The sequence below is a fragment of the Lagopus muta genome, chromosome 25, assembly GCF_023343835.1.
Source record: "Lagopus muta isolate bLagMut1 chromosome 25, bLagMut1 primary, whole genome shotgun sequence".
NCBI classification, from domain to species: Eukaryota; Metazoa; Chordata; class Aves; order Galliformes; family Phasianidae; genus Lagopus; species Lagopus muta.
The window spans coordinates 2,937,372-2,963,600 of NC_064457.1; the positions used below are offsets into that span (position 1 = coordinate 2,937,372).

Consider the following 26,229-nt stretch of genomic DNA (forward strand, 5'->3'; position numbering starts at 1 on the left):
GTGCGAGGGATGCTGCTGGGCTGCCACGTTTGGTTTGGCAGCCCTTGCAAAAATAAAGGAATCTGTTGTTTCCCAGCAAAGCAGGAAGGACCTGCAGAGCGGGGCCAGGGTGGGCTTTGGGGATGCAAACCCTCCATGGGGGGGGGAAGGAGGGGGGCAGACCCAATTAAGCACATCAGCATCTGGGCTGTTGGGTTGTTGGAGCGGCGGATTAATTTTTAATTGAAGCAGCTCTGCTCTGCTGCGGGGGCTGCTCACAACGGCCCGGGGAGAGGAATGGATCCACACAGGGTCAGCGTTGGTCTGGCTCCAAAGCCTTGGGGTGGGGTGGTGTCACCAACCGAGGTGGAGCTCTGAGCCCCGCACGTGGGTCCCCCCCCACACGACAGACCCAGCAGCTCTTTGCCAGGAGCTGAATCCCACCAGCAGGAGGGGCACAGCACGGCCAGACGGCCCTGGATCGTGCAGAGCATCACCGTCTCCCTGTTCCTTCCAACCCACCTCTTGCAGCATGCTGTGTGCTGTTAGAAGATAATTAGCACTTCCTACTAATGAACACCCCCGGTTCAGGCCAACAGCTCCTCGTTTACTCTCCTCCTAATCCGGTTTAGTACCGGTTGAATTGCTACTCGTCGGAGCAGAGCTGGAGGAAATGCCTTTTTCCCACCCCCTGGGGCACTTCCAAGCTGTCTGACCCCGCCGGCCCCAACGAGCTGCTGCGGCCGCATGCGGGGACAGCTCTGGGGAAAGCTTTTTGCACCGAGTGAGGGCCGGGAGCCGCGGGTTCGTCCCAGCTGAGTCAGCAGTGGGAGATTCCAGGCTGCGGATGGAGCATCCCAGCCTGTCTGCTGGTGGGGAAAACGAAATAAACACTGTTTTTTGAGATGGTGGCAGCAGAGGGGGGGTGATGGAACACCGTGCTCGAGTGAAAATGAGCATGCAGAAAGGTCTGAGAAATATTTCCTGGGTTCAGACTGTGCTGTGAAGACACCTTCGGGTGGAGGCCGGCTGGCTGTGAGCACGGGCAGACCTGGGGCTGTGTGGTGCCCCACAGGCTGGGAGGGAGATGTCCCCAGTGAGCCGTGGGATGAGCTCTTACCCAGTAATTTGGGATGGGACACCAACCCTCGTGGCCACCCCGCGCTCCCAGGGTGCAGAAGGGCTCCTCAGGAGTGGTTTTGCTAATGAAAGAGGATGTGATGGCTTTGAGAAACCACTTTGGATAAAGCAATGAGCCGTTCTGAAGGAGGCTGAAGGATTAAAGAGAGCCCAGATCTGAAGCGGGGGTGCTCAGGGTCAGAGAGGTCTGCAAGCCTGTGAATTTGGCTCCAAAATGGGGCAGATCTGAACCCCAGCAGCTCACTGCCCTATGGGACAGACCCTTTCCCAAACCCCCACCCTGCTGACCCTCAGCCCTTTACATCTCCTCAGCCCTCCTTGGGATGCCCTCATAAATGCTGTATGCCCTCCTCCAGCACAGGGCTCCAGCTGCACCCAGACAGCAGGATGACCCCTAGTGCTGCTCCTGCTGCTCCCAGGGCACCATTGGCCATTGTGGCTGCATGATGAGGGGCTGCGCTGCCCTGCGCCCACCTCAGCACTGCCTCAGCCTCCTCCTCCTCCTCCTCATCGGGCCAAAATCAACACCCACCTGGCACACACTGCACTGAGGTCACTGCTGAGGGAAGAGGCCGTCTCGGCGTCTGCTGGCTCCTCTCTCCCCCGCACTGGGGAAGGGAAGGGAAGGGAAGGGAAGGGAAGGGAAGGGAAGGGAAGGGAAGGGAAGGGAAGGGAAGGGAAGGGAAGGGAAGGGAAGGGAAGGGAAGGGAAGGGAAGGGAAGGGAAGGCCACGTTGCTCCCAGCCTGCAGGAGGAATGGAGGCTCTGGGGTGGGGGTGCTTGGCTGTTCCTGCTCCATCCCAGCTGTGGGGAGATGCAAAATAAATGAGGGTGAAGCGGTGCTGGGTGCACACGTGAATACGGCAGTGCTGCCCAGGGGAGCCTTCATCCCGGGAGCTCTCACATCCTCCTGCACTGGTACTGTGCTCTGAGGGCTGGATGCCAGGGTAGGGACGGGGAGTGGGAAAGAGCAGGGCTGGCTATGGAAACGCCACAAAATCCTGTGCTCCTCTGCAGGCCTGAGACACGCTGAGGGCTCTGCCACCATGGGTGGGGGCTTTGGCATGTGTCCCTGCTGGGGGCTGGGCAGGAGATCAGCCCCACAGCTCCGGTTTGCATCCTTCAAAGATGAATCCAGGGGTTGTGGCCACACTGGGTGCCAGGGCTCGGCCACGTCGGGGACTTTGGCCACCAGCCACGTCCAAGAGCGCTGTCAGCCTGGCTCCGCTCAGCACCCAGCTGCGTGGGGAGGGATGCTGGCCAAGAACGGCCCTTAAGTGTCAGGCAAGTTCAAGCTGCAAATTATTTATTAAAACCAGATGTGCTCGCTCAGAGCTGCCACGAGGAATTTCAGGGCGCTCCAGCCCTGGGAGGGCCAGCACTGAAATCCCTGCCCTTCCGCCGCGGGGGCGAGAAGAGGTTGGGGCTGCCTGGGGAAAAACGCTGCCCCAAACCCAACGCTGCTGCACCCGGACAGGGGCTGCGAGGAGTTCCAGCCATTTACCAGCAATCTGACTTTCAGAGAAAAACACTTTCTCCTCGCTCATGACTCAGTCAAGAATTAGCAGTGCCTGGACGTGAGGCCCAGAGGGAAGGCACCTGGAGGTGGCAGAGGACGGCACATCCTGCGTGGTGCACTGGGAGAGCAGTGATGGGAGCGGGGAGCAATGCTCCCACCCCTCCCCATGGCCATTCCCAGATGGAGCATCATAGGTTCAGGGCCACACAGGCAGCCCTGGATCCTTTATTTGCAGCTCACCTCACAGGCACAGCCCCCTCCCTCAGCCCCCTTTCTCATGGAGGGGTTTTGATGTCCATCGCTTTGGTTTGGGTGCTGACAGGCAGATTTTCAGGTTAGCAGGAGCTGGGATGAGGCAATGCTGAACAATGCAAGGGCTGTAGCTATGGCCTCGATGCAAAGCTAAGGCAGGCCAAGAAGGAGGACATGACCAAATCACTGTCCTGCCCCCCAGCCAATGCATGCTTACAGCTCCTGGGCTGCAGGCAGCTTCGGTCAAACGAGGACAGGGCTGAGCTGAGCACCGTGTTGTGCTTCCTGCGAACCAGAGCCAAGCACTGCACAAACCCAGCACCACTGCTCACAAGGCTGAGCCTCTGTCCTGCTCCACACCGTTACGTTTGTGGGTCCAGTCCCAGTCCAGGCCAGCCCTAGCCATTAGGAGAGGATAATAGTGAGCTCTGCTAAACGTTTCACTTCAGGCTTTACCAGCCCACCTCAGCACCACCCAGCACTGACCCAGCTATGGAAGCAGGCTGACATTTGGCAATTAGGAGCAACTGGAAAAGGAGAAGAAAAGGCTGCAGCAAAGCGATCCTGTGGCACAGTCCAGGCCTGGGAGCCGTAGAGCTGCACAGGGAGCTCAATGCTGGCAGCTCCTCACCAGACAGCACACGCCAGCCGCTTTTCCCGTCCTTCACGCCCCCCACACGGTTAATGCATGAAATGAGAGCTTTGCTCAGCCCCAGCTCCTGCCCCCCCGCCTGGCAGACAATCGGGTCCTTGTGGCCAAGCCGCCTGGCCCTGGGCGTGCAGCGCGGCGTTTGCTTGGCCTCCTGCCCCCAGCCCTACCCAGGGCAATCGCTGCAGGAGCTCCGTGTGCACCATGGAGTCTCGGTGCAAAGAGGCATCCGTGTGCAGCAGGAAAGTTGCCTCTGTGCTGGGTGGGAGTCCCGCTTCCGTGTGCTGCATTCCAGGTCGTGCCGGGTTCAAGGCAGAGCTGCTTCAGCACCCAGAAAACCACCTCCTCCAGCAGCAAACCCCAGGGAGACGCAGGCGGCGGTAGCAAACCTCGCGTTGAGGGTTTGCCAGGTCACAAAATAAAACGGGACTGGCCTAGTTGGCAGAGGGAAGCTCGTTTCATAGCATGACGCCTAACTGCTAACGTAGGAGGCGAAGCATCCAGCAAGGCAGCCCCTGGGGAAGCCTCGCTCCTGTCTGCACTGAGCTCTGCACGTGCCCCAGCTGCAGGCATGCCATGCACAAGCTGTGTACCTGACCACCCCCTGCATCATGCCACTGCTGCTGAAAGGCAGCCGCCAGCTCCTGCTGTCCAAATCTGTGTTGTGTCACCCCAACTGGTGCTCGGGACCAAAAAATTAATCAATTGCAGCAGCACAGAGGGAGCCGCGCTGCTGTTGGTGTTTGGTTTCATCTGAGCTTTGCTGAAAGTTCTTTCTGACCCCGAATGTGAGGAGGGTGACGTCAGGGCTGCTGGGAGCAGAGGAATCCTCACCCATCCTGAGCACAGCTGACTGCTCCCTGCCTGGCAACTCCTCACCATGCAGTGGGGATCTGGGCTGCAGACCGGGCCCTGCAGTGCTTCATCCACCTACAAGTGGACACAGTGCCTTCAGCTGCCAAGGTTTTGTTGCCTTCCACCCCCCTCCCTTCTCTATTTTATAGTTTAAAAGCTGTTGAGACTTGGCTGGATGAAATGAAAGGAGCTGGACTTCTTGTTGCTGTTATTCCAGGCCATCAGCTTTCAGCACAGCCGGGGCAGAGCAGGAGGTGCACACATTTTCATTAACAGACACAAAAAGAAACATTACTTTGTAGCCTAAACACAATCAGCTTCCAAAGGCAGCCGCTACTCCAGCAGAAACGAGGGACAAACTCCACTCTGATTTCTTCCTCCATCTTCCAGAGTTCGATCGGTCAGCAGTCAAATAAGACTCAATGATTTTCAGCTCCCTCTTCTCATGCAGGGATCCCAATGGCCTGAGCTGCTGAGCACCACCTCCTCCATCCTCATCCTGCAAACACCTCGTGCCAACACTACAAAGGGCAAAAGAGTGAGAGCCAAGCAAATCAGTTTCTTAAAACTTATTTTAATATCCACGTCTCATCTGTTGGGTAGAGCCAAAACAGTCTGGCCTGGTTTAAGTTACAAATTCTTCATACACTTCTCTTTAAGTAAATGAACAGTGTGGCAATAGGGTCTGTTATTGGAAGTGAAACCCGTGCTAACAAGGTGCTGCAGCTGGAATTCTACCAAGGTTCTTCACTGCTTTCAGCCCCAGAAAAGGCTAATGCTGTCCCCAGGCCCTGAATGGGTGTCACACAGCAGGAATAAATGCATCGGACACAAAACTACTCAACACCCACAGAGATAGCACACACTGTATGGCCAAGGAACAACAGGGCTGGGATATAAAAAACCCTTTTAGAATTCTCCCCTATGCGGACAGGCACCAGATCAGCCATGGCAGCAAACAGGATGAAGCATCAACCTTGATTTTGCCCTACAGATACGTGGAATCACTGCTGGCTGAACAGTTATTTCTGGAACAGACCAGCGAGGATAAAAGGACCACAAAATGATGGCCGAGTATTTAAAGATGCAATATTTCTTTTGTTTCAAATACAACAGTTGGGAGACCACCTTCAAACAGCTGCAATAAAAAATCAAAGCATGGTTCCGTGCTTCCCAGATCAATTTGCTTAATTACTCTTTTTTCAGAACAAATAACACATGTTAGCAGAGGATGGCTTCCAGTAAGGCAGGCAAGTGCAAGTTCCCTCAGAAAGTGCAAAGCTGACAGCACTGCTTGCCACAAGGCACCACGCAGGCACTTCATGCCCACACGCTGCTGGAGCTGCAGGAGCAACCTGGAGGTGCTGTGCAACAGCCCCGTGCATAGGATCACCTGTTCTTTAACCAAGGCCCTGCAAGGCAGCAGTGGCATCGCCTCTCTCCCTTGAAAAACTTTGTTCTTGAATACTGCATCTTTAAATCTGCCTGGCCAGGGGCTGCTGCCACATGTTAGGAACGCTCCAAGCTGGCTGCCACATGTTCGAGCGCTGCGCTTTTCGGTGTTTTCAGTCCTCCTTCAATGCAGGGGGGAAAGGGGCACGGTGGGGACAACAGGCTGATGTTTGCCAGCAGGCAGATTCCAGCTGGAGGTGCAAGCCCCCTCCAGGCAGCGTACAGAAGGGCGACAGAAATAAGAGGAGATTTGTTCCCTTCTAGAACATTACCTCCTTCCCTTCCACTCGCGATCTGGTGCTGCGATGGCAGCAAGTTAGAAAAGTCAGCAAGTTTTAAAAGCAAAATGCTAAGGGAGAGAGGAAGCTTTCCTGCCAAGTCACCTAAGTGAGAAGAACAAGACAAGCCTTCTTTCTTCAGCTTTGGATTTCTGTAACATGAGTGAGATACGCACAGCACTGCGCGAGCACAGATTACACCTGTGATCGACTGAGCTGAGCTCCAATTCTTTCCTGTTCGCTGCCTGCCTCCTCAGCAGTCACCAGATATCATGCTCACAAGAGCAGATTATGAGCAGGGGGTGTTTTCAAAAAGAACAGCACTTCAAATAAATTACAAAGGTGCAACCGTTGAGAGAGCGATGAAGCAGCAGCTGAAAACCTGGTGGCAGTCTGGACTGCAATCCACTCTGAGCACAGGAGATCCATGCAGGCCTGCCTGTGAGCTTCACCGCCCTCCTGAGAAGGTGAATGATTTGTCAGAGGCCACCCCAAGGGGAGCAGAAAGCTGTGCCATCTGCAGAATGCCATCAGCTTGTTAATACGGGTTTCACTTTGAGACCAGAAAACTGTTTTCTTCCAAAAAATTGTTATTTTTAAAAAACTGAAATTAATTAGGGGTAAAACACTAACGCTAGTGCCATGAACAGGCAGGATCAACTTTTTTCCCCTCCAAAGGGCAAAGAGTCATATACCATCCCCAGCTGAACCTTGGTGCTTCGAGCTTTTCAGGAGATGTTACCTAAACTTTATTAAAAGAAAAAGAACAATGTTTAAATATCAACACTGGACTCGACCAGTCTTTTTTTTTCCAAAGTCCACATTCTTCATATGAAGCACACACGGCGTCCTGGATTCCCCAAGGCTGCATGTTCAGAAGTTCACAGTACGTGGAACCACGTCTTTTGTTTTGTTTTATTTTCTTGAGTTTCCCCTCCTTGTTCAGAGCAGCCACACTTTGTGGTCATTTGCTGGACAAACCTCAAGCCACCTCCTATCCACATGGCTTGGCCTAGATGCCGAAGGTTTTCTTGATGAGATTAGATGTTGTCATGCTCTATGGATGGAAAAAAGCAAGAGAAAAAAAGCACCTGGTACAGGTTTCTCAAGACCCTTGCGGATTCCTCTACTCCAAAGCCGTTTCTGAAAGTCTTTTTGCCGGTTTCTCGAGCAGTTTTTGGCCTATTACTCTGTGTCAGTTTGAAGAGCTGTTATTGGACGATCCAGAGGTTGATGCAATCGCAGCTCCAGCTGGGCTGCTTGTGGATACAGATTTGCGGATGTGAGGCAGCAAGTATGGGTCACAGGCCAGCTGCTGGACATCTATCCGATCCTCCTTTCGGTAGGCCAAACAACGCCTGATAAATGCCTGCAGATACCCCCCAAGGCAAAACAAGAATTAGCAGACTGACAGGAACAGGAAGCTCGCTTTGATAGATCTAACTCTTTGGGAGCTGGGCCAATCTGACAACCCAGCGCTGAAATTCCTTCCCCAGTGATTGCACAGACAGCTGCTGTGCCAGAAGCACATCTTTTAGCAGGAGAAAGCACGGGTAGAGAGACGTGCTGTACTCCATTCGACCCTGAGGCTGACAACAACAACGATGCAACAGATCGCTCTGCAGGAGGCGAGAGCTGAACACAAACTCCTTGCTAGTAAACAGAAGGAAAGCCTTTTCCTGAAGGAAAGCCAAAAGGAAGGAACCACTGCTGAAGGGCAATGCAATGTGACCGAACGCTGCTGAGGACTCACCTTTGCTTCTGGTGTGACTACTGGCTTTGGAGGGAACTGCACCTCGGTAGCTTTCAGAATCGTGTTCTCCTGGAGAATATCTTGTTGTGACTGGTTGTGGCCAAAGGGCTACCAAAAAAATAAAAAAAAACAACCCCAAAACAATAGTAGTTAAAGACTGATGACAGGCCTTAAAAGAAAAATCCCATAGTGCTACTGTTAATCATCACTTGACATCAGCATTTTTCCAGGCAAGAAGCCCATGAACACTGTGAAGGTGCTTGCAGATTCCAGCCAGATGAACATCCGACACACTGCTCTGTTTCTGAACTGAACTGAAGGGACACCAAGCTGGAACATGTCCGGGGTGTCTCCAGCTCAGGCAGGAAGCACCTCCATGTGCTTGCAGACATCATAGGTCAGCTCTGTCACATCAGAGAGGACCCTCATCCATCTGAGCGGCCAGGAGATTCACCTCCTTCAACCCCTGCTTGGCTGGTTCCACTGTTTGTCTGACTGACACCACAATGTTTCTATCAGCCCAGGCTTTCCCAATTCCTGGTTACCAAAGACTTGTAAACACGAGAGCTTATGGAATCCTTTTCCTGCCCAACCAACTCCTTCTGATGTCATTAAAAAAGGAAAAGATTGTCTTTTCTCAGAACAAATCACCTCTTCCTGAAATAGACTCTTCCCTTCCAAAAGGCATTCTAAAAACATTTAGTCTTTGCATCTATTTTATTTTAAAACACTTGCAGCTGTTGAGCAAATTGGGCCTGACAAAGACTCTGCATTCAAAGAATAACATCAGAACATTGAAAGCATGATAAAACAATGCCAAAGCAAGAATGCCAGGTGCCTGGCCCCAAATGACACACTCATTTTGCCCATTATCATCTCACTGGAAATACGACCATCAGGAAAGATGTTCTGAAGAACGTTGCTTCTGAAACTATTGCCACGTGGAGCAAAACACAACCTAACAAATTATCCTCCCTCCATTAATATGGGCTCTGTCTCAGAACTGGTGGCAAGGAGACAAGGGAAAAGCACCTCCTAGTCTGGCAAGGTGAAGGGAGCAGAAGCCAGGGCTGCCTCCCAAAGGTTTGGGAATTGCTGCTTGGAAAGAGGTTACATGCTCTCTTACCTTTCTGCCATAGAGACACTGATAGAAGATGACCCCTACTGACCAGACATCAACTTTATTTGAAATCTTTGGAGGTTCTTTCCCAACCACGAAACATTCTGGTGGCAAATACCTGATTAAAAAGAATGGACAACAAGTTATGAGTATTATCTTCTAATACTTACAGCCATTTTGTTTAGAAAAGAAGACATAATCTGGCTTGGGATTCACAGAAGCCAGTTTTGATCCTGTGCATCTGAGATCACCACTGCCATACCACTGCTTTTTGTGAAGACCACAGACCCAAAGACTCTCCAGACACTGACGGTCTGAATTACTCAGCACAGTCAGTTTCCTTTCAACAGAAGCACATAAAATAACCTTGTTTTCTTTCATCTTCAAAACTGGTATTTGTTGTCAAAAGGGCTTGGCCAACAATTTCACAATAGAAATCCACAGCCAAAAATATGTATTTCTAGAAATTCAAGCCTAGTTGGCAGTTGACAGAGAAAGCTTTGCTCAAACTACAGCTAGTTTTGCTTTTGGAAAAGAACAGGCCTAAATGTTTGTTCACACAATATGGAAGGCTTAAACAAATGTTTGTGTACAAATGCTGCCCACAGGGACACACTGCACTTTGGGTAACAAACATCTAATAATTACATCCTGTGGTACTTAATGCAGGTCTTGCTCTCAGCTGCATCCCTTGCAGCGATGACATCTGGCACTGGGAGTCAAGTATTGCTGCAAATATCTTTCATATGGCACTTGGAAGTGAAGCTGTGGCTACAAACAGTGCTATGAGATTTATGTAAGTTGTAAGAGCTAACTCTATGGATTTTCACCTCTCTTCAGTGGAATGCTCTTTCCTTCTCCCTCATGTACCTGCATAGTATTCTCCTTCCCTGATTTACAGGGTCTCTACCATCTCAAGCTGGCAATGGCAGCACATGCAGAGCTGACACAGATGCAAAGAGACCTGGAAACTCTTCTTGATCTTTAAGCTGCAAGTGCCCCACAGGTGATGCTTACCAGTAAGTACCAGCCCCCTGCGACGTCAGCTCCATGCCATCAACAGAGTTGTAGCTGTCATCATCCATGATTTTGGAAAGCCCAAAATCTGTGATTTTTATCTCTCCGCATGCAGTACCATTGACTAGAAGAATGTTACCTAAACAGAGGAAGGAAGCAGTCTCTTAGAAATACATTTAGCAGGGAAAAGCAAGAATAAAATTGCACTGAAGTCTGGCTCTCTACAAGAAAGCAAGCATCCTACAAAGCACAGCCAGCTGCAGCTGCCTGGGGTAGGTGTTTTAAATTCAGAGACAACTCAGCTCCCTCTGACTGCTAGATGTGATTTATCCATCCTCAAAAGGCTCAGTTGCCTAACATTACTTGGAGCCTTTGGATTACGAGCCCTATTCTCCAAATCAGCTTGATGCCCGTGCTGTTTTGACCCCTCCCAAAGGTCCTGCTAGAAGGGCAGGTCAAAAAGAAAGACTAAGCAAAGAAGCAAACATACACAGTCATGACTCATTGTGTCCAGAAGTCCTGACTTGCCCCAGTCTCTCAACAGCCAGAAACTCTCTCCCTTCCTGGCAGTGCTCCCCAGTGGCTTTCTAAGCTCAGAAAGACAATTACTGCTTAAGCAAGAGTCTTTCATAAATCCATCAAGGATCAAGAATTCAGATCATCACTGTTTTTCTCAAAGCATACAATAAAACAGCAGAATTGTGTGTGGTGGCAGCAGATGAATCACAGCTTTAGACAACTGCAGGCAGAGCTCTGCTGCATGTTCAGACACAGCAAGAACAGCCAACAGCTGGGGGAAGGAATACGGTCACTAGAACAGTGCAACAGCACCACCTCCTGTACAGATTCCTCTTGCTGATGCAATAAACCACATCACAGAGTTACACAATACCCACGAGGTGCCACCAGTAAAGGAAGGCAAACCAGAGACAACTGTCTGAAGAGGTGGTTGAATTTTACTGGACTAGGAAAAAGCAACGTAGCCAACATCCCAAAAGAGAGCACTTCCATTTCTGCCTTCACTACTCTATCCAGTGCTACATAGAGCCCTGCAAAAACATCTTTCAAAGGCCCTTCTGCTTGGTAGATGCTAATGAATGCAAAGGAGGACTGGAGCGTGCATGTCCTCTGCTTTGTGAGCTGCCACGTCATAAAAACCAAACCAACCAAAAACCTGAACACTTCCCAGCTTCTGCCCCCAAGATTTCAGGCAGATGATTACAGAAAGAATAAGCCAGAAGAATGGGAACATAAAACACACTAGTAATTATGGGAACCTTTATGAAGCAATAACAGAAGCTCTCAACAGCAGAACACAAGCAGGACATTGAGAAACCAAACACAGACACTTGGTGGTTCAAGAGCTCATTTTGAATAAAGAGGCTACTCTTGCTGGAATGTTACTTCCTTGTTTATGTTGCAATTCTGGGAGACAATACCCTTTTCACAGAATGTTCTATGCATTATAGCTTTTTCTTCTTGCAAGTGTGTTTTCCCAGGCAGGACCGTCTCCTTTTTGCTGCCTGACCAAAACAAACACCCCCGCTTCAATTAGAGCCCATTACTTTCAGTTAGCATCCTTAAGCACGTCAGCTACCAGCACAGCATACCTGGTTTAAGGTCATAGTGTATGATGGGAGGTTTGATTTCATTTAAGTATTTTAAAGCATTCACAATCTGCATGATAATGGATCGCGCCTCCTTCTCCGACATTAACTTGTGCTGCTTCAGGTAGAAGTCCAGATCGTTTCCCTCACAGTATTCTAACACTGTACAAAACCTGAAGGCAAAACAGCAGCAGTTGTAATTAAGGCATCTGACAGAAACCAGACCACTTTGTTGTTGTCTGTCTGCAAGTCTCATCTATTCCATCAATACATTAAGAGTCCTCCAGCCAATTAATCTCTTTCCAAAATTAGGGCACCAAGAGCACAATAGTCAATGCTCAATAGTACAAAGGTCAGATACATTCCATTTAGCACCAGAGCAGAAATGGAAGCAGTTTTGGCTGGGGCATGTGCCCAGGTCAACAAAAAGCAAGATTTACAAGCAGAGCATCACATGTGACATAACAGGGCATGCGAGACAGCATCTCTAGAAAATCTGTGCATGCTGGAACTGCCTCAGACAGCAGACATCTCTGCAGCACCTCTGCAAGGCATGGATATACCCTGAACTCTGCTGTAAGATTTTGAGATCAAAAACTTTGTGGTGGATGGGTCAAACCGAGTCAAAGCACACAGCGACGCAACTTACGAGTCAGTGTCCAGTGAAAAGTAGTCATATAGCTTAACTATTCGAGGATGATCCAGTTCTTTGTGAATTCTGTACTCCCTACACGCATGTCTGAAAATAGGAAAGTGGGAGCATTAGTCATACAAGTGACATAACTCTAAGTTCTGCAGAAGGAGCACCCAGACAGTCCATGTTCAGTCACAAACCCATGCACATCACACAGCTTAAGAAAAGGCAGGCAAACGAGGAGCTGCTCAGAATAGTTTTTGAGAACCACAGAATCCAAGTGTATCAGATTCCCAAATGCTGGCAGCACTACAAAATAACTTAATCCTGATTAATGGTACTGCTCGCCAAAACAGAATTATCTCATAATAAATCGCTATGGGATCCAAGATAGCTGAACGCAAAAATCAGCAAGTTCTAGAAAAATTCCAGGATGTTCAACAGTCCAAGCTTCAACTCCAGCTTAGCTTATGGCACTGACACGTTGAGGAAGCAAGATCACAGTTTTGTCTTTGAAGTTCTGTGAAAAAATTTTGGCTGTGATTCTGCAGCACTTATCTAATCCATGGCATGAGGAAGTAAGTGTTACCAATGCTTAACAGGCTCCTTGCAGCCCTCTTCTAGGCTGTGACAAGTTATTCCTATCACCTGTGGAAAGCTCAAGTATTCTAGGAAACAAAAAGTAGTCTTTCAACATGCAGGTGTGTGCATGGAAGATGGGCATAAGCACTTTTTTCTGCAAGATCTTACACATTTTGAAGAGAAGCCACTTTAGTGCTTTCTTTCTACAGCACCACTGGTGCTTTAAAGCCTCGTGTTTATACAAAACTGGGGGTGTGTGCACATATTGAAGACATTTCTAACATGAATATAAATTTTACAAGTAGATGTTGGGACAGAGTGGCTTTTGAAATGTGGCAAAACATAGGAAAAAATGGCTGCCTGTTCACAGACAGTGAAGAACTAAACACAACTTGGGGACGTGTCTGTTTTACAGCCTTGCTTACTTGTGATAGTTTTCTTTCTTCTCATCTCTCCAGTTTTTATTTAACTGGTGTATTTTCACAGCTACGTATCTCTGTTCTGTTAAATCAAATGCCTGCAAAGAGAAGATCTGAGCATCAGTAGGAATCACAGCCTCAACTTCACGCTGCAGAAGCAGACAAGATCTAACAAATCAATCTCCCCACCCAGGAAATCAGCATTACAACAGACTGAGCGAAGAGCAAACCCACATTTTGATGTAATTAGTTTCACTAATGAAACCAAGCAACTCTGAAAACAATTGAATATTCTGTGCTTTGATCTGACCCTTCCCTATGGGATTCAACTAATGCTGCATTTATTCTGACATTTTACTACCAGTGCTACAATGGGGATCACAACGGCCAAATTACTGAAATACAGCCACTCAATCACTCTGGGAAAGACTTTGTCACTATTCCCCCAACCAGCTCACTTATTTTTCTACACTAAGTTGAAAACAAAAATGAAAATCACACAGCAGATCTTTAATACTTTGTTTCTGGTAGCTCAGCTCTCCATCTTGAAGCAAAATGTCTCAGCTTGTTTAGAAGCCAGACAATTCGAGGGCTGAACTGTGTAATGCTGGTGCTGCATGTCCAATATCTTGCTATTTAAGCAGCCTTTAAAGAATAGATCACTGGAATTGTGTTCTTGGGGAAATGAAGAAGTCTGTTACTTTGTCTGAGAGCAGAAACATCTAATAATTTACAGGATTGGGTAAAATCCTATTGTAAGCAAACAAGGATAATCCACATCCAGCTGAAAAGCTGTATACTGAACTCGTAATGCTTAACAGATCAGCATGGACCGTGGAGAAGAGAAATAAGCATTTCTTTGTTTTAGTAATGTAATTATAACCCTTATGCACAGTCAGGTATGAAGCATTCCTATGCCCTTGCTTTCACCTTTCGCCTGTGGAGCTCTGCATTTCTACTGAGTCATCAGAGACTCCAAAGAGAAACTGGGAGTACTTGCAGGCAGCACTCCCTCTTGGCTACATGAACAGTAGGCCCCTCTGCTTTGGGTACCTGTCGTTATACTGCATCAAAATAATAAATCATCATGATGTTCCCAACATTTGCATTGGAATAGTTACGTTAATTCTACCCAAATTCAACATGAATTAAAGACTACTGGGTATAAGTGGAGAATATGTAGCACTGGAGAGGATTTAAGTGTAATAATCAAACAAGAACCTCCAAAGTATCGTAAGTCTTGGCCATGCAAAGAGTACTGACAGACAAGCACTCCTCAGTTCCAAGGACTGCACACACACCCAGTCTGCTACTTCAGACCATAAAACGAAGAAAAAAGCCTTTTACCCCCCAGGAAATAAAGGCTTTGCTCCTATTTATTTTCTCTTTTATTTACAGCAAAGCTCAGACTTGCTATGCCATCCTCAGTAAAACTTAGCCACGTTAAGGTATTTGTGTACAGCACTTCAATGCTAGGCTTCTGTCCTGGTGAAACCTGCAGATTTAGTGCAGTGCTTTCTTAAAACATCCATTTGCAGGAAATTTGACCTCTGAGGACGTGAGCAGAACCTAAAAATTTCAAGCCTGCTGTCTAATACAAGCCAGATGTAACATGTGTTCTGTTCTTCCTTCCACAACCACACGCTCCATTGTGAAAATGATTGCGAGGTTCTGCTTACTGTGGGATTTCACTGCAGATTCACACTGCATCAGAGTGGCACCTCGAATTTACCTTATATACTTCACTGAAGCCTCCTCGACCCAGAAGATGTAGCAACAAATACCTATCGTTTAGCGTTGGATGGTCTTTAAATCTGGCAAGAAAGACACACTTTAACAACACTGACAATGAACTATAACAGATTATAGCTCTTATACAACTTAGAAACATTTTTATATTGAGAACTAAAAATATCAGAACTGGCAGATTTGACACTATTTAATCATTTTCTATTGATACAAGGTTATATAATGATACTTTGATGTGCTCAGAAGCCTTTGCCCTGCCCCCTAGGCTAATGACACATTAAGGTGAAACACTGATTGAGGAAAAGATACAGTATTTGCAAATCTGATTTGTCCCCTTCATAACAGCAATACACCCTCTATGACTCCCGTGGGCTTACTGTGAGTTATCTTCATTGTGTATCCTTTTCAATTCCCTGATATGTAGATTTCTAACCCTCTCTAGCCGTTCCAGCTCTGCCTGGATCTCTGCTTCTTCCTGTGCAAGAGAAAACCAAAAAGAAAACACGACATTGTTTCAAATATTATAGCCAGCATTTCTACCTGGAGCCACAAACGTAACTCCATGTGTAACCAGGTCATTGGCAAATAATGTGTCTGGGAGATGAAAAAGCTGCTCACAGCCATGGTATCACAAAACCATAGCATGGCTTGGATTGGAAGGGACCTCAAAGATCATCAAGCTTCAACCCCGCTGCTGCATGCAGGGCCACCAATCTCCATTTAAAGAGTCGGGCAGAAGGTGAAAGGAATCATAGAAACACAGAATGGCCTGGGTTGAAAAGGACCACGGTGCTCATCTGGTTCCAACCCCCTGCTGTGTGCAAGTCACCAACCAGCAGCCCAGGCTGCCCAGAGCCACATCCAGCCTGGCCTTGAATGCCTGCAGGGATGGGGCATCCACAGCCTCCTTGGGCAAACAGACCAGGTTAAAATGGCAGCCATTCATCCTCCAAACCCCTCTCCCCTTCTGCAGGCTAGCTGCGTGATAAATCTTTTAAGACTGCATCTTCAAAAACTGGGACGTGACGCTTAAAGAAAGACATGCTATAAATATAGAGACTGGCATCCTGGGCTTTGACACGTAGATAACAAAAGCAAATGAGATTTTTCTGAAGTACAGACTTTGGAATTTGAAAAGCCATAAAAAGGGAATGTTTGAAGGATGCAGGATGATGTGGCCTGCCTGACACTTTACACCTTACACGTGCATGGTTCTAACTTAACGTTATGGAAACGGAGATTTCCAGTACCAGATTCCATGCTCACCTCTTATAGACTATCAGTGTGAAAACTACCACAGCACATAAATGCTACAGTAATCTTCCAACACATCTCAGGGTATTGTGTTTTCTACCCAAGAAACATAAAAGCTGCCTAACTCAGAAATGGAAGTTACAGCAAACAGCTTCTGTAGTAAGACATCATTTGAATGGACAGCGTGCTCCAGTTAACAAGGGCAAGGCAAGAAAAGGCTTGTTCACATGGGAGTAACAGCCCTGACACCACACTGAACCACATGTGCAGTCTGAAGTTGAGAAGCAGGAATGCCTTAACACACGTTTCAGTGGTCAGCAGAACATCTTAGTGTAAGTTTCATGGACTCTTTAGTCTCTGGGTGGGTTCTTGTTTCTCTTTAACACCAGGCCAACAGCCACCACCTCACCCTGCAAGCAGGGAGCCCCAAAAGCTCTTTACTTTCAACTGAGACTGATTTCTTTATCATAGGGCAGGAGTGACTGATAAGCCAACACACGACCTGAAAGAACCTTCAGCTGTTACTCACTTAGCAAAGACCAAAGAATTTTTATCTGGATCACAGAGATTTCACAGCTCTTAAAGACGACTTCTGTTCCAGAGAACATTGGGTCTAGAAACCAAGCGAGGAAGTGCTGAGAGGCTCTGCCTCCTGGAGGAACATGGCCTGTACAACTTCAGTGATGTGCAGCACTGCTGGTCCTGCCTCTTTCCTTGAGAAGAAAGGAGCCACGTCAAAGTTTTATGCACAGGTCCATAGGGTGGAAGGTCCACTGCCCTCAAATACAAGACTTGAATTCACACTGATGAGGACAGGGTTGCAAACCTCAATTAAAACATGCGCCTTGAGCAGCATTATTTGGTGCACATGACTCAAGGGACACAGTAACCCATTCGTCTTGTGACTGCTCCTTCCCTTCTCAACAGGTTCTATTTTTAGGCACAAAAAATGAGCCAGTTTCCAAAAGTGGACAAGGATAAGAACAGCTTCAGACAATGCCACGATCCCAGAACATTACTTCATTTTCCATTAAGATCCATTTCCAAATGGGATTCCTCTGTCCCGGGGTGCCACACTACATGCCAGACAACCTGCAATTAATCCACTCCAGCAATGCGGAAGCTATCGAGCAGTATGCCTGCAGCATGCTCCTGCTCATATCACATATCTGCACTCACTGGACAATAAAATGTAACAGGCAGCATGCCAGCAGATTCCATATGTGCTTTAACTTTCCCTCACCGCTGAAAATAACGAGGTACAGAAGCATTAATGAAGCCTTGCATTCAGTGCCGAGGTCACAGGACAAAAAACCTCAGTGCAGAGGTTGTACACAAACACCTGAGCAAAGATGGAAGGCTGGCAGCGTGCTGCACTTCCACTTCTCCTGCTTCACTCTAGCTAGGAAAGTGGCAGAAAGCCTTTATTTTATTTTCACTCCATCTGCTAAGTGTCCCAGAAGTTTTATTTTTACATTTTTGCAATCATGTTGAAAGTAATCAGCAGCTTATTGAAATACTGTGACACTTGCAGGTGTCACTCCTATTGAAACCAACATATATGAAAACAATAATGCCTTATAACTACCTAAACACAGCTATTACTCAAAAAACTTTACAGATCTGTTACAGATAGTGCATGACAAAGAAATGGGAAGGCCACTGCTGCTTGCATTTTCTGCTTTGTTCTTGTCATTTCTTTCCCTTGGTCCCTTCCTTCACGTTCCCTCATGCTAAGCACATACAAAGCAGGCAGGCTCCATTGGCACTGAAACAGCAGAACTCCCATCATGAAATCCTAACTGTGAGGACACCATTTATGTGCTGAAGTAAAGAGCAACACTACTGCCCTGCAAAATACGAGTACAGCATCCTGAGCATCCTTTCCAAGTAACAAGAGCCCTCTTACTTAGCAAAGTAGTGGGAGTGATCTGTGCAGTGAAATGATCCAGTTTGGAGAATAACTGAGTCAGAAACCCACCTAAAAGCCTTCTCTGCAGTTCTTACCTTTTTCAGATGACCCAGTCGGAGTTTGAAGATTTCTTCCTGTTCATGGTACTCTGCTAGCGTTAACCTGCATGGAAGAGACAGACCCAAGCTGTTGAATTTCAATGTGTGTTGAAGTACATGACTTGCAATATGCACCTTCTCCTATGGAAGCAGTAACTGCACAGAGTATGTCAACATCCAGCAACCTTTTTTTTGTTTTGTTAGCTCCACAATCTGCCAATCAAGTAAGAGACCAAAAGCTAAACTTTAATACAGCACAAATCAATTTCAAATTCAGGTTCCTAATAACACTTATTTAGGACGGTGTGAGGATTGTTAACACCACACCTGGCTACAGCAACACTGCAAACGGAGTCACGAACTGGGATTCTGAACTTTTGTTTCAGGCTGTCAGGTGGTTCCAGGGAAATCATGGAAGTTTACTTCACTTTTCCACATCTTTAACCCTGCAAGCAGCTACAGTGGGATAAGGAAACAACTGCCATTTTACTGATGGTAAATAACATGCAATGTTTCCATTCTAAGAGGAGGCAAAATTCAGCCTTACACTAAAACAGTGATAGGGTCCATCCCTAGTGAAATGTAATGCTGCACTGAGATCTGTGAAGTTTCAAAACCAATCATTACACTGATTCTCTCACTGCTGCCAACATGGGTAAAGGCATCATGCATGTGAACATAAGGTTATGAAGTCCACATCAATTGCATCTGTTCACTTTGTAAACAAGATCACATGTGAGAACATACAAATAACCCTTCTGAACCTAAAATTAAGTCCAAACCATGCCTCAAGAGGATCCTTGTTGCAGCAGTTATGCTCTGTGTCATACCTAGTACAGAAGTCAGCATGAGTTCTCCACAGCATCAGTATCACAGTTTCAAGAGGAGATGGAGCCCTCTGTCTGCTGGGCTGTGCTCCCTCAGCTCACCTTACAGCCAACTGAGACAATGCTGGATGCAGCTGGTTCAGTGCTGGTCTTGAAATGCCACTACTTCCCTCCCCTGCTTATAGTGCAGAGGGGCTGCACAGCTGAAACAACTTCTACAGCAGTTTTTAAGCAGGTAAATCTAACACAAAATTCACAACGCTCCCTTTAAAAGGATTTCAACCACAAGGAAGTGCTTGTTACAAACTGAAGATACATACAAAAAACACCTGGTATGGCAAATGTTTATGTGATGCCTCATTTCATATGAAAGTGTGCTATTCCACAAGAAAAATACAGCAGTTTGAACTTGGATTGGATTTAGCTTATCTAAAAGGCTTTCCCAGATGTTTGGGTCCTTGGTTGATGTTGCTGTGCAAAGAATAAAAAGACAACTGAATAAACCAGCAACAAGCTTTCCATAGCTTCTTGTGCACAAGAGAAATGCAGAGCTAAACACCAACAGTCTACTCATAAAGCAAGAGATGTAACGAGTAGCAGGCTAGCACTGCCCAAAAAAAGCCACGTTTGCAGCAAGCATTACAAAAACCAAGGAGGCTCAAAGACAAACACTGTCCTGTTTCAGAAACACGGCCTGAAATGCACTACTTCTGGTACAGCTGAGCCTCTAAAACTGTCCAAGTGTTCAACAAACCTCAAGGTTAATCCAGCAGATATTGTCTGTGAATGACAACATGTGCTTCATTCACTTTCTTCATGAGAGTGATGCTGGGGCAGGGTACCTCTGAACCTATGTAATGAAACCTTCCCCTTCTTTCTAAGGCACAGCAACAGCCATGAACTTAAGAGGAAATAAAAATCAATGAAATTATTTGGCCAACCACTCTTCATTCAAGTTTCACAAGCATTTACGTTCAGTTTGCACAGAAACCACTGTAAGAATTCCACAAAATGTAAAACCTCCCTCCAACATCAGGAAGATGCTGTACCTGAATCAAATCAGTCCAACAACTGCATCTGCGTGCAAGCAGTCACTGCAGCTGATTACAAAACCAGTGTATTCATCATAAGCTGCAACACTCCAAGTGAACAGCTGAGCAGTTTTAATTAACACCACGAGCAACTCTTCTAAACCACAAAGATAAAACCTTAAAATACAGTGGCAAAGAATGACAGAGCAGCAAGAAACACTAAAGAAAATGACTGGGCAGCACAAAAAGGCTCACCAGCACAACCAGGTAGAGAGGAAATCACCTCACAGCAGGCTCTCTACAGGTAGAAACTCACTGGATATCACAGATAAACATTATGATTGCCAGGCTATATCAAGACCCACATTGCCATGCCAACAGCATAAGCCTCAGTGCAGCTGCACTCTTCTGTTAGGCAAAACCATCACTACACAAATTGGAAAGCATTATGTTGTTGCTCAGATGGGTGGCCACGTGCAATTTACTTCTCCAAAATCCAACTGCCATTAAAAAACTCAGCTTTTAAAGCGTATTCAGTTGTTTTTAAGCCCTCTTGGCCACAGTGAGGGGTCAAGACCTCCATTCAAGCTACATATTTGCAGGAAGCATATACTGCACTCCTATACAGACCTGACCAGTCTCAGCATCCTTACCTGGGGCACCACTTTGGCAAGTGAGAGCATTTCAAACACACAGCTAACCCAACCATGTGCCACCTTTGCTGCAGGTGGGAAAAAAAAGAGTGGGAGCTTTTGTTTAATATGCACTTTTCAAAGTGCAAAGTGCAAGAATACAAAGGGCTCCACAACCTCTAAGTAAGGCCATAACAAGGAGATTTAACAGTGCAAAAAGAGAAGTGTCATTGAGAACTATGGTATTAGCCAACAGCAATAAAATGATGACTGAAAAGTAGACTTGTAGAAGCTACAGGGAAGTACTGACTGCCCAGAGTGGGGAGAAAAAGAAGAAAGGAAAACTAGGTCATGTGCCTCAGCAGCACATTGAGAGTCAGTTTTATTTACAATAAGGTTACTTAATGTGATTTCCAACAAGAAACAAGCTGCTCAGGGTTTGGCTTCAATTTGCAAGTAGCAAACACTTTTAAAGAAGTAAGAGCAACGACTAAAAGTTCTTGTGAGAAGCTTTGCTCTCTAAGAGCACCAGCATTCCCAAAGTATCAACAACCTGAAAAAGAGAAGCAGGGCTCCTGTGAGATGAGACAGCAGTACTTAAATAATGCTTCCATTTCCCTCACTCAAATATCTGGAAAGAACTGCTTTTGGGATACAGTTCAACCTATTATGCACTGTCTTTATAGAGCACCTTTTTCCTCAGCATTCCAAACCCATTCTTTGAACAGCCTCACCAGAAGGTACACAGACAAAAAAGCTCCTGAATATGTTTTGTTTTTTTAAGCAAAGTGTTGTACAGTGTTACCAAAACTAAGGGTGAAGTCTTTTACTTGTTTTGCACATCGCATTTTTCAGCTCTCTTGCTGCATCAAGTTTGAAAACTTACTGCATTCAAAAGAAATTAAGCTCACAAAAATTCCGGACTCAGCAATGATCCATGTTTTACTCCAATGAAAACTATTTAGAACTGCAGCCAGATGTTTCTGAATGCCAGGCTAATTCCACACTATTCATTTGTGCATGTAGTGAAGCCTAGAGGCAAGGGCAAGATTCCATTTCCCAGTGGATATTTTGTGCTCTAATCAAAGCATGCAGCTTTGCAAGGCACAAAGAAGGCCACAGAACCTACGTTTCATTTTCTGCTCCGTTGGTTTTGTTCTTGCGCTGCTTCTGCTCATTGCTTGCTGGGGGGGTTTGGCCCATGGCAGGTGGCTTCCGTTTTGCTAACATTTTTCGTTGCCTTTCTATTTCTTCTCGCTGGGAATTTATCCTTTCCTGTTGCCTGGAAAGATGAGGGCAGAAGAAAAAAAAAAACAAACAAAACACAAAGCAGATAACTAATGGAATGTACTCAGTCGTCCTCAGCATCTGCTTTTAGCAGACTTGAGCAATGAATTCCAATCAGCTGTACTCTTAGATTACCAACAAAATACTCTTGTTCAGAAAGGGAGGATGTGCCAAACATTGACTCAGATTTATTTTTTTTTTTTTCCAAGGTATTTTTCACATAGAAGTGGATTCTTTTCCCGGCCCCACAGAAACCTTTCAGTCAGTGAAAGGTTTTATTCATGCAGAGGATATCCAAAACCAAGGAGCTGCTAACCTCATGGAAAACCCAGGGATCTATGGTAAGTCACTAAGTTTCCACACACTTTTTTCCTAGAATACTCTGTTCTAAATCCTAGACTTTCCTGTTTGAACTGTTCCTGAAGTCTGGCACTGTCTGAGAAAGTATCCCTATGCTTTAAGGGTACAGTTCAGCTATCCTCAGTTTTCTGAAGCATAATTAACACCATCCCCAATTTCACGAAGAAAAGAGTCCTTCTGTTTCAGAGGGGAGACTATCATAAAGCTGCCTTGTAATTTTACAGTGATAAAAGCATTTGTGGAATTACAAACTAAATGACCTGTGAATTCAGATGCTTAATTCACAGTTTAAAACAGACTGAGATTGCAGGTAAGGATTCCAGAAGTATTTCTTCATGTCTTACAGCACAAACCAAGGAGAATATTAGCATGCTCACAATCTGCACCCAACAACATGTGCACCTTCTATCAGACCACAGAAAAATTAGATGGTTTTAATGGATTACACACAGCTCTCTCTGTGCAATTAATTTGCCAAGTCCTACTTAAAGGTCGAGGCCAGGTGGGAATTTACTGGATATTTCCATTAATATCCTGCATAAAAAGGGGTCTGATCTTCGTTTCCAGGTTTCTGCAGCTACTTTGATCACAGTTACCAAAAGGCAAAAAAAGTTAAATAGCATGGATTTTCTGTTTTAAGCTTTTTTTTTTTTTTTCCTTTTAAAGTTAGAAGGTAGAAAAGGGGGAGGGGAGGAGGGGGGGGGGGAAGATAAGCAACTTTCCTGGAGGAATATAAGCAGATATGCAAACCAAATTGATTGACTCCGGATACACATGAGAGTCTGGCCTCCCTCTCCCCACACTCTATGCATTGCACAGCCAGACAGGTGCACTGAGAACACCTAACAGGGCAGTCTGCTTCTTTCCAATCCAGAGGCCAACTCAAACAATTTGACTCCAGTTTTAAGTCTCTGGAGTTAAGTGCAAGCATATTTCTCACTAAAAGGTTCCTCGCTGTCTGTAGCAGAGTCCCTGTCTGATCCTTTCATGCATCAGTCACACCGTTCTCCCATTTTGACATGCAAGACATCACACACTACTGCTCAGTTTCTCCTTTTCTGTCCCTGTAGGTAAAGAAAACTGTCCTCACTTGATGAGGTTCTGGAAGGCATAGCCATCTGTCCACTGCTCAGTGAAGGATGCCCCGTGCCGCACTGTGGTGAAGTGGCCCAGCCTCAATCGATCCTGCATGCTCTTATCTCTGCACGCCATCTTCTCCTGTTTTGACTGAAAACAAAACACGTGTTAAAATAAAACCCTCAGATTAGCAGCTAAGAGTTAGGCCTTGTCTAAACTCACTTCCAATCCCTGGCACCTTCTGCTCTGTTCCAGTACTGCTTACTTGAAACCAGCTGAACTTTATTGGTGAAATTACTGATGGTGCTTCTGCAGTCTGACAGCTTCTTTTCTGGCATTTCAGCTTTCTATTTTCTTTCCCGTTACTGCTTGGGCTGCTCACCCATTCTATCATCAGTTGAAACTCAATTTAACAGTAGGATTAAAACTATCTCTGCATCAGTAGCTTAGCTGGACTTCAGATACGTCTCTCATCAGGCCTTTATTCACTCCAATAGGAGGTGAAGGAGGAAAACGCACCCCAAATCAACATTAAGACTAAGATACAGTGATAAGCCAACTCAATCCTAGCCAAACAGCACTCCCAGAAGAGACAGCCTCAATTAAGGCTCCAACAGAAAAAAAGCGGTGGTGGTCTCCATCACAGAGTATTTCCAGTAAGTGAAAGAAAGTTTCTAAGGCCTGAGGTGAGAACAGCAAAGATTCAGTCAATTAAGATTAAAGATGAACCAGCACAGCTCCTCACTGGAGCTACACACTGCTTATCTGAACGCCAGGTCTACGTAACACAGCCCAGAGTTACAAATCCTCCCAGAAAACGGAGTCCCATTCAGCCAAGAACAATCAGCTCAGTGACAAAAGCAAACCAAACAGACTGCCCACGCTGGCCAGCACCCAGGTGTTTGTGCCCATCCAGTGCCCACGAACAATTGGTGTTATTGGCCAACAGGTGGAAGAGAATCAAAACCCCACATTGTTGAACTAAAAGGAAATCTGCAAATCTTTCAACAGCGAAGCAAGCTAGATGCCTGTAAACAACAGCTTGGCACTTTCTCAGAGTCTTTTTCATGTTATTTTAAGTACTGTACAAAGCAATGATCTCCAGCTCCGTCATTTGAAAGAAGAAAGTTTTAAATCACTTGCCCGTGTCACAGAGCAGATCTGGCAATTTCACTTCACAATGGGACGCTGCTCCTGTACAGCAAGTGCTGGACAAAGGCGCTTTTCAGATATACAAGTGTCAAAGCAAGTAATGCCTGCTGCATTTAGAGCTCAGACTATTTCACTTAAGCAAGGGAGATCTCTGAGACTCAAAAATAACCAAACATTCTGAATGCTTTCAGTCTTCAGATTACATTCCTATTTGCAGAGAAACAATTCAAGACAAAATTCCAGTTGTCTCTTATCACCAGAGCAATAGGAGCAGATTTTCACTGCCAAGAAAGATAGAGAAGCTTTCAAATGCACCAGCTGTGACTGCAGCCTGCTGCTCACCTTTTCTATAAGGAGCTTCTTGCTCATCGTTACACATCTATTCAACCTCTCCTTGTACTTCTCCAGCATCTTTTGTTGTTCATCTATCTGCCGTCTCAAATCGCAGTTGGCCTAAAAGAGAACAGAGCAGACAAGCCTTTAAGTCACTCAGTGAGAGCCAAGCTGAGCACCACCTAGAAAGAAAGCTAGCTTGAGGCATCAGATAAAGGAGAGCAAAGCAGGCAGGATAAAGGAGAAAAAGAAAAAATGCAAAAAGGCCATGTTTCTCTTCTCTAAACATCCAAGCAAAGCTCTTGGATTTTTAACCCATTCAGACCTTAGCACCCTATAAAAGTGTTATCATTCTTTTACACGTGAAAAACTAAGGTACAAAGAAACTAAGCACAAGGACTTTATTATTTATTTTTAAAGCAATTGAGACCTTGTCACAGCTATCTCAGAACAGCTTAGTCAACCCTAGAGTATCCTCTCCATTTTAGCCACAATACTGGCAGAGTAAAAGGACAGACTTCACATTTTCAATTAAATTCTCCTCTGAGCTACTGTCCATTAGCCCTGCTATAGACTTCTCCCAGTAACACTGCCACAGTGCACAGTGGTATCTGATGTGCTACTATTTTCACTGATAAAAAGTTAAATTTAACTCTTCCTTTTCCAACCAACAGCTTCTGATTTTAACTGATTTTCTGATAGTAAAAATCCTGCTCCGTGGATTGTTTTCCCACAGAGCCACGTGTGCTTTCATGTGCATCTCTAAGACCATGCCTTAGCTTTTAGGTACTGAGACCAGATATACACACAGTCTTTGCTCTTCTCCTTTTAGTGCATTTTCTAATCCTGTTCAGCACTTCACAAGAGATGCCCCTCCAGCTGATGAAAGGCAGATCAACTACAACTCCTCCATTAAGAAAAACACCTTTAAATCAAGGATCTCATCTTTTACTGAAGAGCACTAATGATACAGAGCACTCTTTAGGTTTGACCAAAATACGTGCTCTTCATCTCTGTTTGTCTCGCCGATTCATAAATCAACATTTCAGAATGAACTCCCTACTGAGAGGTTGCAGAACATGCTACTAAGCAAGAGGCAGGCAGCACCCCAGCATTTAGAAGGGCATAATTCTGAAGAGAAATATGTTAAGTTAGCTAACAAAACTCACAACAAGAGAGCAAAAGATCAAAGAAAGACCAACCCTGCTGAGGAGACAAAAACCTGAGCTTAGCTACAATGGTTCTGCACTACAGACCCATGC

General features: G+C 46.0%; 1 protein-coding gene across 5 annotated transcripts in view; it reads right to left on the reverse strand.

Moving 5' to 3' along the window:
* Positions 1–4,642: 4,642 nt before the first annotated feature.
* TLK2 (tousled like kinase 2) overlaps positions 4,643–26,229 on the reverse strand; it is a 43,792-nt gene continuing 22,205 nt past the window's right edge. For all 5 annotated transcript variants that reach the window (XM_048926965.1, XM_048926967.1, XM_048926969.1 and 2 more), the window contains 13 exons: positions 24,977–25,087; positions 23,496–23,632; positions 21,888–22,040; positions 18,266–18,332; positions 15,382–15,479; positions 14,988–15,069; positions 13,262–13,353; positions 12,270–12,359; positions 11,624–11,793; positions 10,014–10,152; positions 9,003–9,114; positions 7,877–7,984; positions 4,643–7,492 (listed from right to left, as the gene is read on the reverse strand). In XM_048926965.1, coding sequence (XP_048782922.1) covers positions 7,319–7,492; positions 7,877–7,984; positions 9,003–9,114; positions 10,014–10,152; positions 11,624–11,793; positions 12,270–12,359; positions 13,262–13,353; positions 14,988–15,069; positions 15,382–15,479; positions 18,266–18,332; positions 21,888–22,040; positions 23,496–23,632; positions 24,977–25,087 — 1,533 coding nt within the window. In that variant the 3' untranslated portion in view covers positions 4,643–7,318. The remainder of the gene's footprint in view (positions 7,493–7,876; positions 7,985–9,002; positions 9,115–10,013; positions 10,153–11,623; positions 11,794–12,269; positions 12,360–13,261; positions 13,354–14,987; positions 15,070–15,381; positions 15,480–18,265; positions 18,333–21,887; positions 22,041–23,495; positions 23,633–24,976; positions 25,088–26,229) is intronic.